Source organism: Camponotus vicinus, unplaced genomic scaffold (genome assembly GCF_025532165.1).
Source record: "Camponotus vicinus isolate PSW18456_S1 unplaced genomic scaffold, iyCamVici1.0 SCAF_3, whole genome shotgun sequence".
Taxonomy (NCBI): domain Eukaryota; kingdom Metazoa; phylum Arthropoda; class Insecta; order Hymenoptera; family Formicidae; genus Camponotus; species Camponotus vicinus.
The window spans coordinates 24,001,285-24,019,559 of NW_028141967.1; the positions used below are offsets into that span (position 1 = coordinate 24,001,285).

At 36.3% G+C, this 18,275-nt stretch overlaps 1 protein-coding gene and 1 long non-coding RNA gene across 11 annotated transcripts in view; one reads left to right on the plus strand and one right to left on the minus strand.

Moving 5' to 3' along the window:
- LOC145969294 (uncharacterized) overlaps positions 1-18,275 on the plus strand; it is a 229,029-nt gene that overhangs the window by 45,965 nt on the left and 164,789 nt on the right. The window contains exon 1 of one of the 7 annotated variants that reach the window (XR_014438018.1): positions 17,690-18,132. The exons of 3 other annotated variants lie outside the window; for them this stretch is intronic. This is a non-coding gene — a long non-coding RNA (uncharacterized LOC145969294). Of the gene's footprint in view, positions 1-17,689; positions 18,133-18,275 lie in introns of those variants that run through there. 3 more of the 7 variants (XR_014438019.1, XR_014438013.1, XR_014438015.1) reach the window with 3 other exon arrangements.
- LOC145969289 (lachesin) overlaps positions 1-18,275 on the minus strand; it is a 218,899-nt gene that overhangs the window by 12,112 nt on the left and 188,512 nt on the right. For all 4 annotated transcript variants that reach the window (XM_083095303.1, XM_083095302.1, XM_083095301.1 and 1 more), the window contains 2 exons: positions 2,099-2,155; positions 1,811-1,897 (listed from right to left, as the gene is read on the minus strand). In XM_083095303.1, the coding sequence (XP_082951429.1) occupies positions 1,811-1,897; positions 2,099-2,155 (144 nt within the window). The remainder of the gene's footprint in view (positions 1-1,810; positions 1,898-2,098; positions 2,156-18,275) is intronic.

Genomic DNA, 18,275 nt, shown 5'->3' on the forward strand with positions numbered 1-18,275 from the left:
CTCTCTCTCTCTCTCTCTCTCTCTCTCTCTCTCAGCGCTTCATCTTTTCGCTCTCACCTTTCTTTACCGCCTTCCCCACCTCCTGTCTTTGCGGACGATGACATTGGAGTTATACATGGAGGTAAGGAAGGCGGACACGGTGCTCCCCCCCGCAACGAAACACGAATTTTCGATTAAATTTAACACGGCAAGGCGGCAAAAGGACGCTAGTGCGCTGTACGCTGCTGTTTTAGGCGATAGAGCAAAGCGAGGGACAAAGAAAGAAATAGAGGGGCGAGAGAAGGGAAAGGCGAGGATAAGGGACGGTGAGAACGCGGACTACACAGTGGCGGCTGATATTATTCTTGGGTCTTCCACGCTGGAGCATTATTAGTTCCGGCGTGTTAGCATACATGAAATATTGATGTTACAGGGATCTCTTCTACCCCAGTCAACCCTGTTCCCAGCTCTCTCTCTCTCTCCCTCCCTCTGTCTCTCTTCCTCCCTTCCTAGCTTCTCTCTATCCATTCATCTATCCTTTCCGCTCTTTCCGTAACCACTACTCGCGTGTTCCTGTTACGAACATCACTTCAGTTACCTCTTCTCCTCTCCCTTCCCCCTTCTTTCTTTCTTGTTACCTTTACATTTATTCTCTCGTTGCTTTTATTCTCTCGCTTTAACCAAAGCTTTTTTGATAGTCGTTGTGTGTTTTGATTTCCCAAGTAAATGCTAGGAATTTAAAGTAGCGCAATTTATCACGTCCTTTTTTTGCAAATTATTACGTTTCAGTCTTTAATTTATATAGGATTCTTTTTGGCGTTCTAATTAAAGATTATCGATATTAAGGGTATAATGATTTAAAACAATAGTATATAATGATTTAAAACAATAGTATATAATGATTTAAAACAATAGTATATAATGATTTAAAACAATAGTATATAATGATTTAAAACAATAGTATTTTTTTCATATTTTTGCGACAGTGAAGATGATTTTTAACAAAAGAAATATTCGCCTTGAAAATTCTGTCTTGTTGTAGACTTTATTTTTGTTATTCTCTTTTTTGCTCCTTCTTTAAAAAGAGGACTGCTTGCTCTTTTTCAAATCACCCTTAAAGCCGCAATCGATTCCCGGGATTCCTCGGTGGATCCCCTGGCTCCAGTTAACATCGAAGTTAATAGCGTCGGAGATTCAAAGTATGTTACTGGAAAATCTAGTTATGAAATGTCATTTAGCTACATGTGATGCCAGATTGAATATGTAAATCCGCTACCTCCGCTAGAATATACCGATGAAATATTTGAATCTTTCTCTCATGTATTCATCAAGAATTTTTTTTAACGTCAACAATACTAATGATGTGCCAATACATCAATGTGCAGGAGTTACAACAAGTAAATTCGATACGTTATTGATGTTTCAATTTGTATTGATATTCTCCCAGCTTTCACGTAAGATGTGATATTCTATTTAACAGACTTTTCCTTTCATCACTTTCGACATTACGTCGGTTCTAAATTTTGTTCTCTGTCTCGTTATCTTTGTTTCCTTTTTTCAAATATGTTCTTTGAAAGAGAGAGAGAGAGAAAGAGAGATCCGAATGATTGATACGCTTTTCGAACAGAGATCAAGACTGAAGAGAATACTTTTCCCAAATATATTTCAAGTGCTTGTTACCATTCGTATATTGCGCCGACGAGTGCATTATTACTTTGTTGAAAAATGCATAGCCAATTCTCTTAATTCGTGAAATTACATATATACGTTGAACACATTATGTAAGAGAAAAAAATAAAGAAAAAGATCTCTTTTTTTCGAGAATACTCACCTGTCTTGATATTCTTGTCATTATGAATTGTCAGCGAACTTGGATTCCCGTAAACAGAGTTATTCATCTCCGCTATGAAATCCCAATCTGCAAGAGTAAACGTACGTTGGAAAATTATATTCAAGCGACCGAGATATATCGGGAATAATATCGATTGTATATTATATGGTATCGTCAAATTTTACGACGCGAGTCGTGCGATCTTAAAAGCGCGATTCATCAATTTTGCTACGATTTATTATATTCAATCATCGCAAATATAGAATGAAAATATGTTCAAGATCTCACCTTTCTTGACGATCTCCGTGGTAGACGGACTAGGACTGGTGCTAGGCGGTGCTGACACTGCAACAAAACAAATTTCCCTCTTTAATATGAAGCTCGAATCTAGATTGATATCGTATATATATTTCGCACAAAATTAATTATTAGAATCCCCTGACGAAATATCTGTACATTTTTTTCGAACCGTTTTAGACTAAAAAAAACCTTCTTTATTTATAATTTTTTTTTGCAATTTTCATGGCGAAAATAACTATTTTTTTTTTACAAAATATTTGTACATTTTTCTCGAACTGTTTTATACTAAAAAAACCTTCATTTATAATTTTTTTTCCAATTTTCGTGGCGAAAATAACAATGTTATTTTTTTCACTGTTTCAGGAAGTTTTATTCTTTCAAATCTATATTCTTGATCTCAATCGGTGGCACTGATCTCGTTTTTTTTCTACGTGTTGCTGATTCGATCGAAACATTTTTGATGTAGATTTAATAAGAAATATTTAAGGGGTACACATATACGCCTATTATTTTCTTCAAATTTTTGAATTCTTTTGAAGAATTCGAAATTAAACCAATTAAACGCAATAGTCACGAAATTAATATATGGAATTAAAAATATTATATTCATATATTTACATGCAACCCCCTTGTCCTTCCAGATTGAGCAAATTTCGCACCGCGCGCTGTTATGGATCGCGCCACCTGTTACTAAGTTCTCCCCTAGAACGTATTAGCCGCCGTGGCACCGGCCAAACTCTACATCATATTTTACTCTCCCGGTACATACTACACGCTTTCTCCCTTCTCGTCCCCTTATTCGCGCTTCCGTGTAACTTATTCGGAGGTATGTACCTGAATAATTATCCGTAATTTTGTTTGTCCTTACCGAAAGCGTCATCGACCGGATTTACAACTAGCTATAATTGTCTATGTGGACAGCTATAACAATCTCTGCTAAACATTGGAGGATAGGATTGTAGGGGCTGAAAAAGGGTGAATTTGAATATTTTTATAGCTGTAATATTTGTTCAATAATCTTCATTTTTTGTACGCGATATTTTTCTATAAACATTATATAAATTTTGATATAAATTTTCCTTAACTGTTGATAATTTTTTTCAGTCATACATGAATTCTTGAACGATGTAGAAAATGAATATAAGATTCTTTTCAAATTATATTATTCACTTTAATGACGAGCACAAATGTGTAAAATACAAATAAGTCGGAAGAATTAAATCAAAATTGCGAAAATTTATTGCCTTAATATAAATACTAACATGAGTCGTAAATTAAATCTCATTCATGGAATTGAATAGCCTATCTTACAAAAAAATAAATTGTATAATTTTTTAGACCGTTAATATTTTATGCTGTATCACATACAATCAAAAAATTTAAGAAAATGAATAATTGTAGTTTTTTTTTATGCTCTGTACAAAGAAGAGAGAATACTTTAATTTCGACATTTTCAACACAGACATATTAATTTATTTATTTTCAGTTTGATATTAACTCTGTATTATATTTTTGTACATCTCTGGCGATATAAAATTTTGAATAAGAAATATTTGATATACGTCTATGATTTTTAATGACTCAATTTATATTAAAATTTCTGACTTCCTAGTAGATTTAATATTTAATCACGAAAATGATTATAAACCTTAATCTTTACAGGAAATTTTTTTAAAGAAAAGTTTCAACGTACATTTAATTTTAAATGAAATAAAAATTTTCCCAACATATGCGACATTACATGCCGCAGTTGTAACACGGTAAAGTACGTTAAAATAGCTTTTTTTACAATTTTAACGTCAAGTTTTTCTCAAAACGTCGCGATGGAGCACTTAAAAGCTGGAAACGTAGTCCGCATTATTAAAACTACGATGAAAAATACGATTATTCATTTTATCATTGGATCTAAAAATGGTTATTTTTGCCTCAACCATGTAATTTTAGCGTTTACCGATAAAATTTTCAAGAATGTGTAATAATATAGACAATTTCGATGATTCGCAAACATGAAAGGAGGTCATTGCTATTTGTCGCAAGCGTATCTGAGCGATTACCACGTCGACAGAAAGTGGTAGAAAGTGGCACGCGATGCATACTGCAAAGATGCGTCCTCCTCAGGGTAAATAGGATAGGGATGACAAAGTATGCGTCTCGGCAGACGTGTTTACACACGCGAATGTAACGCAAATATGTAGCCGCCGTCTTTTCTGTAAGATAATACCTAAATGACTTTCAACCCATTTCACTCGATTGGCTACGATGTTTGCCGCAAAATTATAACAATGGCATGAACCCCGTTGCAGCTTTATCTTGCGACATTTATCTCCGCGCGAAATTTATATTTACATACGCGCGATAGATGCGGACGTGAAAGTAATAATAGTTTTATGATAGAAAATCGAAAGAGAAGAAGCGTTAAATTCGCGATTGTCGTTGCCTGTTCTATTCATAAATTTCTACATGTGAAAATCAATACTTTGATATTCGAACGAAGAAATCACATTTGTTGGAAATTGTCATCGTTCGCGTCATCATGGTTATTACGAGGGAATATTATCCAGTTTTATAGATATAAATATGGCACACGCGATGGGTAAAATTCATTTATCACTTTTGCAAGTCACCGATGGAAGGCAGAAAGATTAAAGCTGAGAACGCAATGAGGAAAAAAGCGAGATAGCAGAAGAAAGTGAGAGAGAGAGGGGGAGAGAGAAGAGAAAAAAGGCCGTTGGAGGGAAAGAGAGAGAAAGTAAGGCAGCGACTTTTCACCTTTGATTTATCGCGCTAACTTTTATTTTCCTCCGGAGATATTAAAACCCGTTGTCCTGACCATTTACCTTCGCCGAGCTGATTGATGATTGAACCAGTTAACGTGACAGCGACGAATCAACTCTCTCATTATGTCCGATTAAATACGAGCGTGTGTGTCTCTGACTCTCCAAAGCTTAGAAATATATATAAAATCGTGTCATTTAATTTGGATTCGTGTCATTTAATTTAAAGATTCCTCCTCGATACCACATAATAGTCGATCGATAATAGATATCGAAAATTCTAACGAAAATTTATCATAAACGAAGAAATTTTGCGCGACAATGTTTTTGAATTTGGCAACAATTTCATAAAGATAAACTAGCATAAAATATAATAAATATATTGTAAAAAATGTGTATATTCGCAATTTTTTTTATTGGAAACTTGTACGTTCGAACGAAATTTACATGTACCATTTCAATTTATCGTCACTAGATGAGCGAGGAGAACTCATTAAAGTCTTAAGACGTCTTAATTAGCGTAATAGCATCATTCCTTTTCATCGGTACGTCACTAACGCTTCGTTTCCCCCATTCCCACCGGCTCATCTTTCTCTGCTATCCAATTTCTCCTTCTGTCATGCGACTATAATGAGCACGCAAGACGTTCAATTATTGTCTAGAGTAAATGTTATTCATTGCACGAATAATTGTTAGCGTATCCTAGCGGTATAAATTACGTACAAACGGGAAATCAATGATTCTATTTCCGGAACATCAGATATATATACCAAGATATATATAAGTTTAAAGAGAACTGATTTAGGTAAAATAAAAATATTTGAAAATAATTACAACTTGGGGAGAATTTTTGACAAATATCATTGTTTCAAAACGTCAAAATTTTAAAAAGCAAAACCGTAGAATTTAAAATATACATAAATCCATCTTGAAATACATGGTTTTTTTAACCAATTTAAAAAATAACATTTTTTTAGCGAAAATATCGAAAATGACATAGTTTTCAATTTTTAACTGTGCAAATTAAATTCTTATGTAAAATTTGCTTGAAAAATATATTATTTTTTATTTTCTGCTCTCGAGTTTAATTCGCCTAAAATTCTCTGCATAATCATTAATTTATCAAAAATTATCGTATCCTCAATATTTTTATCGTAGAAAAATAAAGTTTGAATTGACCTCGAAGAGTCGATAACGAATAAAATTCTGGCGATTTCGCGACATTCCGCGTGTAACTCGTACCGCAGTTGTACATTTTTTATCACGTGTCGTAGCGTGCATCATAATTAAACTACGCGCGGTCTGAATTGTAAATCGGTCCGTGGTGAACGTGCGGACGCGTTAGGACCGGGCCGCCGATTCCCACCAATCATCAATGCCGCCATTATTGCGGTCGGACCGCGATCATTAACTAAATCGACGACAGATCGACGTAGGAAATAATTTGCCGTAGGCGTCATCGAATCTCGGCGCGCCACGACAAGCAGGAAATTGCCGGCTCTTCGTTAGGTTACGATCGCGTAACCCAATTCCGCGAGAGACAATAGGCCAACGAGGCGCTTTTGTCAGCGGCTGTCGCTACATGTCTATTGTAATTACTCGTGACGAAATCCCTTATACTAACATATCGATCCAAGACGCTCGACCGTTTGATCCAATTAACGATAAGGCCGGATATATACATACACACGAGTCGCATTAAATACGCCTCGTCGGGGATGCATCTAGGCCCTTTCCGTACAAACGCGGAGTCAAAGTCCTCTTTGATAATTACCGACGTACGATCCGTCACATTAACGCATCGATCCATTAACCTGGACTTAGCCAGGTGAGTCTCAAGGCAGATGTTGCGACGATCCGCCTTGATATCCCGCGGGATTATTGAGCCAGTGAGGGAGTCAGCCTTCCTCCCCGAAGTCCCATACGTGACAAAGGAAATGGTTAGAGCGCGTTGTACAAGACGACTCTTTCTCTTGACAGATCTGACGACTTTCGCAGGAAAAATCCTTCCACGACGAGTTTCGCGTTTCGTCGAGAGAGAGTTTCTGAGTAAATAGACTCCTTGACGATCAAAAGGCCCGTGGTATGTTCGATAACGTAGTTAATAATTCTATCAGGCTGCCCTTCGCCTTTGTGCTCGTCGGCACGGTATTTCTAAACGGTGATCTCTCGATACAGTGGCCAATAGTGCCTGCCGGAAAGCATTTCCTCGCGAAGCGGCATGGTCCATCCGAGGGCGTGGATGGCACGGTTAAGGGTAGCTAAAACAGCTCGTAGAGGTATCGGGAGATGGGGAGGAGGAGATGGAAAAGGGAGAGAGAGAGAGAGAGAGAGATAGATAGAGAGTCCGAGGTAGTGAAGGGAATTAGTATGCGGCGACTGTCACGGCGCCATCCCTCGACTGCGGCGCCTTCCTGCACCTTTTGGCCCAACCCTGGACCACCCGGGCTAGACCGTTAATTTTCCATCCCGTGACTCCAATCAATCTTACCGCCGTCAGCGAGTCTCCCTTATGGCGATACCCCGTGGTCCCCCTTCCCTCGTTCCTTCGGCTCTCGATACGTTATACCGTCTGCCACCTCGGATTCCAGCCGCTGTCATTTCCGGCTTCCTGATTCCGACGCGCGACTACTAAACGCTCGACGACACGTTGTCGTTTGTCCGAGAGGCCCGACACGCGTGCAGTGCCTGGATTTCTAATTTGATTGCCGCGATCGATTGAGAAAATTTCGACTTGATGTTATTAAAAAATTTCCAATAATTCTGTAAAAAAAAAATTCGCAACGCATCTACTTATAATTAAAAAAAGAAAACGACTAAAATTCGTTATCAATTTATCGCTTATAAATTTGCAATCAATAATGTTGCGCGTTATTTATTATTATCATGTTTATTTCGTTATATTTTTAAGTTGCATATTTTGAAAAAAATGCACAATTTTATGTACATACACACATGCATATAGAAATTTATAGGTCTTATTGAACAAGGATTGAATTTTTTAAATTATTCGATTTTATGATACGCGCGAACTTATCACAATATTCGCTGTGTATACAATGTTTATTATTTAATAGTTTTTTAAAGCAGCAAACGGGAATTGAGTCGATTCAATGTGAAATATTTTATTTTTGTTATTGCGACTCTCAGCGACTCCAAATAACTGTGAAGGCTGTCTCGAAAACTCTACGAAACATTCTAGATTATTATCGTCCGAGTTTCCCATCCATATTATCTGCTTTCGACACCAGCCTCAGGGCTGATCCTGTCTCGAGTCAAGATTCGCGCAACACATAACATAATCGATAAAAGTGTAAATGGAACATTGGCTTTAATAAAGTACGTCAAGATGAAATGGTTATAATTTAATTACTAAATTACTATCTGCCTCTTTATTCTAAAAACGTAGCCTAAATAGTCAATATTTCTTTGTTATTTCTATCGATATTATACAGGATGTCAGGGCAATCTCTTCCCAAAAAAGCTCTTGTAGCTTACCTCGAGAGCTTTTCAAAACACTATAATAAAGTATTTTTTCATTGACTACTTTTCGAGTTATGAGGCTTGAAATAATCTTTTAATTTTACTCTTAATTTTTTAGAAAAAATATATAATTTGCAATTAACAATTACGTATTTTTTTCAAAACAATTATGTTTTCTTTACACCAATTGATTCCTCTCATTATTTTATACATAAGTATTAAGTTAAGATAATCGAAAAATGAATATTTTACTAGATATTTTATGGTTTATGTAAAAATTAAGAAATTATTTCAAGCCTCATAACTCGAAAAGTACTCGATGAAAAAATACTTTATTATAGTGCCTTGAAAAATTCTCGAAGAGCTTTTTTTTGGGAAGAGATTGCCCTGACACCCTGTATATATATTTTATTCTCAACAATGTTAAACTATTTTCATATGCTCTATCATGATTATATAAACTCGACAAAGAACATCATACAACGTTCTCACATCTAAACCTATTATTGTTAGGTACACATATAAAGCTTTCGAAGTGCAAGTTAACATCTCTCGTGATATTTAATGTGTTAATAAACGGCTAGAAATTCATCGTCCAACGCATCGTTTGGATGAGTTTGAAGTTTCGAAAGACAAGCTCGCGAAGAGCTCCTCCTCTGAGAGAGAGAGAGAATCTATGAGAAAGTTGTATTTTACGGAGGGATGAAATCGCATTGCGTAACGTCTGAGACTCGGCTATGACAAACCACGAGGACGGATTTTGGATTCCGGCGAATTCACCGAACGAGAACTAACATTGCCTTTCCCTCGACATCGCCGCCGCGGATTTTATGGAAATATTTTCTCTTCTTTCGAGGATTTTCTTTTTAACGCGAGAGTTCTCCGTTTTCTCCCTCCCTCCCTTCTCGGCTCTCTTCTCGAACCCACTCCATTTAATCGCATTACCATACATAGATTTTATATATATAAATATATATATCGAACTGGTTCGATGCCGATTGAGACGACCGAGTTTTCTTAGCCATCTTTGCGGCGTTTCATCTTACGCTTTATTTACTTTCGTCACTGCTACTGGTGATGTTACTGGTAATTGGAAATCTCATTGAATAAGCGTAAAACGCATATAAAAGTTCTTATAATAAATCTACAATATATAATCGAACCAGATTTCCGCATTAATTATGTACTTCATTCCATTATTGGAAAGCTTTAGTACGCAAAATCGGAATGTGTTAGTAGAAAATAGTATGATTCGATTGAATGATTGATTGATTGATTGATTGATCGACTGTTCAGCATACATTTCGCTTAACAAGTGCGTAGATTCAAAGTATTTAATTTAAATGTTTAATTAATCGAGCTTTTCCAACACACATTTCGACTACCTCGAACATCGAGCGCGCAAATATCGTAATATATTACTTTATTATTTTATAAGAAATATTAGGGGAAATTAGTGCAGAAACTTTTGACGCGGGTGATTTATCTTCTTGCCAAGCCGAATATTATTGTTTGTTTCTTCCTTCTCCCGCACCGCGTCTTCTTCATATTCTCGCGAACGCGAGAGGGGACACGTTAGACCCCCGTTGGCGAGAAGAGGAGATGGAGAGGAATAAAGTTGGAGGCGCATCAGTTTGTTTAAGAGACAGAGAAGCCGGTAGGGGGTGCAGCCGCCCGGCGGCGACGTTACTGGCCGTTTGAGGAACGACTTTCGGAATCGACTTTCCTTGCCGGAGCGACGAGAAGTTTGGCAATTTCCTTGGGCTAATCTGCTGGTCGGTCAGCATTGAGATGCTGCGGGGGTTACTATCGCAAGAAGACTGGTCGAGGGAAGGAGAAAGGGAGGAAAAGAGATGAAGAGAGAGAGAAAGAGGGAGGGAAAGAGAGAGAGAGAGGGGCGGGGAAGAGGTATAACGGCACGCTGGGTTGATCCATCGACCACGAACGCCGGGTGGTCCCATGAATTATACAAGCGACTCTCCATCGGGTCTCTCATTCGGCATCTCTTTCTCAGAGATATCCCCCGCGGGGGCTGACGAGAGGAAGGGGCGAGGTGTGACCCTCATCCCTTTGAAGAAGGAAAGGGACGCGGATGTGCGTGTGAGATCAGGGTGAGATTTGAACTTACACGTCGCCACTCGGCTTGGCAACGAGTGACCATCCAATAAAGGATGACAATTAAAGCTGACACAGACGATGACACTTTTTCTTTCATTACCCCTGGCGCGTCCGTTGGCGGGACACGGCTGATAGGAATTGTAGAAGGAATCTCTAGATTGATGAGATTCAGTTTGGAACGGCTTTCATAGGTATTAACTGCTTGCTTTGCGTGGCTCACCGCAATAGAATTTAAGCTGTTTTTCTCTTCCATTATCGCGAGTTTGTTTTCTTTTTTTTTATATCTTTTTTAATTTATTATTAGTGATATTGTGTTAATGTAACATTTTAACAGTACCTTATTTTAACAATACCTTATTTAAATACAGCAACATGAAAGTAACCTTATCAATATTAATAAATCAATAAAATAAATGTCCATTTCTGTCTGTCATTATCTAAATTATATAAAATTACAGAAATTTGTTGTTACCGTTCCTAATTAAATTTTTTCTTTAGTAATATAGACTCAGATATATTATATTTGACAGAGAACGTGAAACATACTCTTATAATTAAATTTTTAATTAGTTACACATTTTTGGAACATAAAGAATCAAATTTTAGAATTTAAAAAATAAGCAGAAATTAATTGATAAATTTTACTACACATTAACCCTGACAATAATTTAACAAATTAATTTTACCAATAATTTAAACGCAAAAAAAAAAACAGTATGAACAGGAATCTTTTATCTTTCAATAATTTTTAATAAAAATATTGTTTGCATATTCCGATTATTTATACTGTACAGATGTAAAAATATATAACGTATTTAGATAGATAGCAGAACCAATAATGGGTTAAAAGAAAAATATACACGCAGGAAGTAATTATTTGATTCAAACTAGATATATCGAAACATTCATGGAAAAAGCAGTTTTGTTGTTATTTCCTGAAGATATTTCTCCGCTGACCCATTTCCGCGGTTTTGCGTGGCGGTAAATCCGGGACAATCTCTCATAAAAAGTAGTTGTCGTTCGCTCCCGTGCTTCTAATACATGCGCAAATATGTATGTACGCATATTGTTCGCGTGAGAACGAGACATTTAACGAATTTACCTTTCAGGAGTTAACGAAGCAGCGTTCGCTACTCCGCAATTAATTCAACCGTGCGGTCATTAAAAATACACCATGCGAAATTTTCACGTTAAAGAGACAAAATGTGTTGGAAAACGGCAATTCTCTCTCTCTCTCTCTTTCTCTTCGTTCTTGCGCAGCATCCAGGCGTAAAGTTAATTTTCCTTCGTCGACGTTCTAAGATTTTCTCACTTTCGGAAATATAGCTACGGGATTGCTATGAATATTCATGATTACATCAAGATTGTGGAAAATCGTTCGAAGAGCACTAATAGATTTCGTGACTTAGTTTTACAAGCAAAACATGCGAGTCTCTCGTTATCGCATGGATATGAATAGTAATGATATAGTACATCCGCGTCAATAGAATTTGGGAAAAATCTGCGCGTAATCTTTTCCATTCGCATAAAGCATACGCGGTGAATTTAGTTAACAAGGTTCTCGGTTCATAATTATTTCATATATGAAATGTATGAAAAAAACGCGGCCATTAAAAATAGACTCTCAATTTTCGGAGAGTGACATACCGCAGCAACAGCGCGCATTATTCCCAACCACGTAGCATTAGTGCGTTATGATAATGTACGATTATTTTTCTGACGTAATTTCGTGTAAATGAAGTCATTTAGGTCACACAATATATATTACATCGTTAAGCGCATTTCCTTTTGCAATCGTATTGCGCAGTTTAATAAAAAATTATTTTTTTAATAGGAAAGTAATTATTCCCCGAGTTTTTAATGATGCTGAATAAAACGCCTTTTTTACAATTTTAACTTAAAATTTCTTAAAATTACAACGTGATAAAACATTTTTGACTTGATAAAACATTTTTCCAAAACTGAATTAAACGTTAAAAAGATGATAAAGAATAATTACCCTCTTTTGAAGGTTTTTTTGTTGAATTATATTATATCTCATATTCTATAATATTTGTAGAGAATTTTAATATATATTTTATTATAGCATTTAAAAGCACAATTTATATCCTCTAGAGATCGTTAAAATGCTACAGATATGAAATAATAAATCGCCTTCTAATGAAAAGAAAAAAAAAGAGGGAAGGTATGGCTAACAATGCTGACGGTAAAAATATCGGCAAAGTTGCAATACTGTTGCAATGATGCAGTTTCGTAGCTAGGTATAGCAAACAAGAGTGTAAAATTACTCGTCCATTGCATCATAAATAATTTATTGAATCGGGGGTTACTAAGAATCGCGACTCAACGAGAAGGACAAAAGTTTCGAACCCCGAGGCTTTCCGCGTTAAAGTTTCGGCCATGCGGCACCGAACTCATGCCTCGAAGGTAGACAGCGGGTCTCCATACAACCTGGTACAAAATTTTTATGCCTCCGTACGCTGACGAAGTTATAGAAAGGTGTGCTATCGGTGGGGAGGCGTTTTGTGTCTACCGAGTTTGCGGAAGTATGATCAATTCATAATTAAAGCGGCCGGAGTAATGGAGGAACTTGGCGATATCGCGCTGTTCAAAGGTGCCCGCTGACGACAGTAGTTATGTTTTGCTTGCTTCTCGAAATAAAAAATTCATCGGTGAATTTCTCGACGTGAAATCTCACGCGATTTTCCACTGTAAATTATACCACAAGTCCCATTTTGGGAAAGAATTGAAGTTTTAATGTATCTATTTATATTTCACGTTATCATTATATTTTCATCGGTTTTGTTTTTAAAAGAGTAATTACGAAATGTCCATTTAAATAAATTAAATTAACGTTTTTAATGTGTCATGTTTCGAATTTTAGAAAGCAAATTTTTAAAACGTCAAAATATCTTTATTCTTCTTTTCATGAATTTGCCGTATATAAAAAATTTATAGACGAGAAATATTAACGCAAAATCCAAGTTTGCATTTCATTAAAATATTTTATAAAATAATGTTAATGATAATATTATAACCATCGAATATTTAAGAAAATTGTATCCTCTAATATATTACAATATTTGTAAAATTATTTAAAAAACATCTACATGAGCATCAAGTACTAATATATTTAGTTGAAAAACACTCGGAATAAATATATCTTTACAACATCTCTCTCGTGAATAAGTTAAGAATATAATCTCGTTAGATACTATCCGCGAAAAATTCGGCGAGAAAATGCTTTCCGCGGCAACGTTTCAAAATCTAAACGAGATTCTCGTTGAAATTCGTTCCTCCGTGTAACACCGACGGTGAAATTGCTAAGTGCCGCTGCGTTACCGGCGTCCGGAATGCATGTGCAGAAAGAGTTTCACAACAAATTTATCAAAGTCATGCCGGGCCACGGCTTCGTTTGCATCTTACGCTGAAGAATTCGTTAGTGAAATTCTCAAATCCAAATGAAAAGCTCGTACAACTTTGCGTGCCGCGATACCGCGACCGCGAAAGTTCTCAAAGTCCGACAACTCAGTATGGATTTGCGGGAGAAATTTGAGACACAAGTTTTCCGTTTGCAAGAATTTCATTAAGACCTTGTTAAGCGTTAAGGGATTTTTACGGTCGAAAGTCACATTGTAATCGTCTCGCGAATATACGCTTTACAATCTCGAGCATCAAAAACTTCAAAATGTCAAAGATGATGATGTAATACGCGTCGATTGCCAGAGCGACTTTGACAGTTTGCCAAAAATTATTATAGGAAAATTTTGGTTTAATTAGTGAGATTAATTGGCTTTTAAAAAATAAATATAGATCATTACGTTTATACCATTGTTACGTTTCCTCCGAGGCAGACTCTAGGAAATGTTCCATGCATAAGCAAATATGTCCGAGAACTAAGGGAGCGAGAAATGGCATTATGAAGGTCGACAAAGTAGCTGCGTAACGGCCGTTTATTAAATCCGCGTCTTAGCAGCGACATTTAAAGCGGTTGAATCGGCGCGCGGCGAAGAGGGGGTGGACGTTGCATTATGTATACGATGCTGGGTCTGAGGAAATCACGGGGGCGACGGAGAGAACGGGGGAGCCGAATGAATACGATATTGTTACTATCCGAGCGACCGTCGTAAGTTTCGCCTCGTTCTTCCGTCACTCTTCGCATACTAAGCCCGCGCTTCAACGCCGCTACAAATAGCAGTTTGACTCGACTATGGAATAAATTAGCCAGGGAATTCGAGCTTCCTTGCGAGGATGAGGGGGGGAGGGAGAGCGCGGAACGATGGAAAAAAGGGTCCTCGAGAGGGTAAGACGAGGTAAGACACGGATATCAAGTACGCTCGGATATCAAGAAACAGGGGTACTTTGCCCCTTAGGCGGTCCTTAATAATAAATTCATATCTCGGCGTCCCTCGTCTGTCTCCCCTATTCTTTACTGCCGCCAGACAAGCCCCGCGACCGGAATCGTCCTCGCTTCGCGCAGGACGACCACCTCCGGGGAAAAGGAGCGTCCCGCCCGGTGTCTCCTTCAGTCGGTCTACAAATCTCTTTTTTATGTCGCTTAATAAAACTCGCCCGACATATCTCTAACTACGGCCACTTAATTTCGACTCGACCCGACTCGACCCGACCTTTTTCGCTTTTCCAGAAACGCGACGGATTCTCGACTACTACTCTCCCCCGTCGACGTTGTTGCCGACTGTACTGTACCAAGTAGGTTTGTTTGCTTCTCTCCTCTGGACCGTTCTGTTCGATGCCTTTGGCTGGACTTTTCGAAGTTATTTCTCCGCTTCCCCTTTGGAGGAGCTCGGAGAAATTCGAATTCCTTTCTGGTCTAGCTTCTTCTTCGCGTTCTCATCCTCTCACTTATAGACGGAACAATGGAATGGTCACAGTCGATTCCGAATCGACGACTTTAAATGAACGAAAAAGTGCGCGCGTTCCCCCTTCTTACTTGTTTATTATTTCTCTCCATCCATAAGATGAGAATATTAATTTTCGTCAGTTTAAAAAATTTTATAATACACCAGCTTATTAAATATTCTGTTGTAAGATTTTTTATTATTAAAGATATTTATTTTTTTCAATTTTGTTATTATATATTTACAAAAGTATTGATAGGATTTATTAACATAAACATCACGATAAGTGAAAAATGCGTTACCAGGATTATAGATACAAGTCAATTTCTAAGCTAAGTCAATTTCTGCTGCTAAGCGTCTGCAATAATTAGCAATTATGCGTCTCGGAGTGGAATATATAATCATGCTTGTACACAACTCCGCAACGCATTTGATTATGGGGCATGACTCTTAGCGCGCGGTTAATCCTGCATCCCTTTTGGGGATACCAATAATTCAGCATTAGCGCCACGCCACGCCGATAGTCCGACGAATATAGGATTTCGTCGTGGAAATGCTTTTCTCAATAATCTATCATGATGTATTGTGATGGCTTTTAATTTTCTCGCGATGATCAAGAATGATTATTATTTGCTTTAGAGAGACTTTTGAAAAATTTTGTCACGATACGAATCATATATCGATATATTTTAAAAAATTGAACTATTATTTAAACCATCAGCGCATAAGATTGAATCTTATATTCTTTTTTTTAAAAACTAATAATAATAATAAATCTAATTTATTAATTATTTATATTAATTATATATGATATTTTTATATTATTTATATTAATTATTAATATTAATGAATTATAAAGTTTAAAAATATAATATTAATATTAATTAATTATATTCTTTTTTTTTAATTTTGTTTTATTAATTAATTATAATTTTAAAATTCATATATTATATTATAATTATAAAATTTTTATATTATAATTATAAAAACTAATTTTATATAAAAGCTAATAATAATAATTAACTAGTATAATTTTTTTTAAAAGCTAATAATAAAAATCAAATATAATTTTTATAAATTACATTTATTACATTCATTACAGCTACTCCATCGATGTCTCTCGGTCCTCCTGAGCTCTCTCTTTCTCTCTCTTCATCCTTGTTTGCTCCTTCATGGCACTCACACTCACTCACGAAAACACGGTTAATTATGATCGCGCGCGCACTAATCAGCAGAACACGACGGCTGTGAGGCACTTTGCACAGCTCTCGTGAATCGTTAATCGTACACGACGCAAACCTCATTATATCGTGATAGGAGAACAATGTGGAAATTATGATCGTACAAAAGGAAAATTTCTCAACGAAATCGCGCGACAAAAATCACGTGTCACTTGTCGTGGTTACGAAATATTTGACAAATAATATACATTTCAGTTTTAGACCGATGCTACAACTGATTGCCGATAGTCATCACGTATAATCGCATCTTTCGATACTTTCCCCGAAAATTTATCTAACGACACGATGGAGCGGCTCGTGTCACCTCGTTCGAATTACGTCGCACGAGTGACAGCAAGGCATGTAAACAATAACGCGTCATACGCCGCAAGGACACAGGCGTCGAATACCGTATCACAACTAATTTGTGTTATCACGAAAATTTAACATTAAATATTTAACGCTATAAAATAAAAGCATGTAGATTATTTTTTTAATTTAAAATCGATTATTAATACACAGTAGTGAAAGACGTATCATGATTTTTGTTAATAACAGAATGTTTAATGAAAAATTACATAAATGAAAAATTCAACATTTTTTTTACGCGTGATTATTTCTTTGTCATTTTTCATTAAATTTTGTGTATCGTAATTTTGTGTATTTTCATTTTATTTTGTGTATACGTCTCGAAATACGATCGCGACAAGTTCTAAAGGATATCCAATAAGATGGGACATTTTCTGGGATTTTTTAGCGCAGTTAATTAAATCTCGTATATATTGTGATATATAAAATGTCACGTATATATTATTACGATTGATGAGAATACTGAAATGTTAGTTATTCTCACGATACATCTTACACGCGAAAAGAATCGAAGCGACAGGAAAAATGAAAGTTCCAAATTATTATTTTATTACGGTAGTATTTTCTTAAATGAACGGTGGTATTTCTTTAAATATGTTTAGTCATATATTTGACCTCATACTTTGAATTTTTTTTGTCGATTTAAATATATTTTGCTCGTCTTTTCATTGAAAATACAAAGTAAGATATGATTGAAAGATTCAAATAATAAGATATATTACAATATTATTATTTATTAATAGTTAATTTGAAGACTTCAAGGAGCAAAAGTTATTTCGCATTTGATTTGTGCTACGTTAAATATTTCGCAGAGAAATTGTCAATATTTACCGCTAGTTTCTCGCGGCGTATATAGTGTTTATACGCGGTCACCTTGTTGTCATTCGCGAGGAGAGAGTCGAGCAGATAGGTAGCGAGTCGAGACACTTCGTGCGTTGTTATATTGATTCACAAGACGCAATCGTGAAAAGTTTCGGGTAAAGACATCAAATCCGATTATTCGATTGTTATAATTAGCGGTAATCAACTCGGGAGTGTTATGCAAAGTGCCGTATTGCTGATTAGTGTGCGTATAGTCGCAATTAACCGAATAATTTCGCGAGTGAGTGCTATGAAGCAGTAGTGAAGGATGAACAAGAGAGGAGGACGAGAAGGAGAAAATCTGGAGTAGCATCGGGCATCGATGGAGCAACCCTGGGGTGAGTATAATTTATAACTTTTATTTATTTTATTATCTCTTGTGAAACTATTTGTTTATCGCTGCGATAATGGACTCCAAATTATTGTGCGTAACATAATACATATATTAAATTTTCCTTCGAAATATTTTTAAAATATTTGT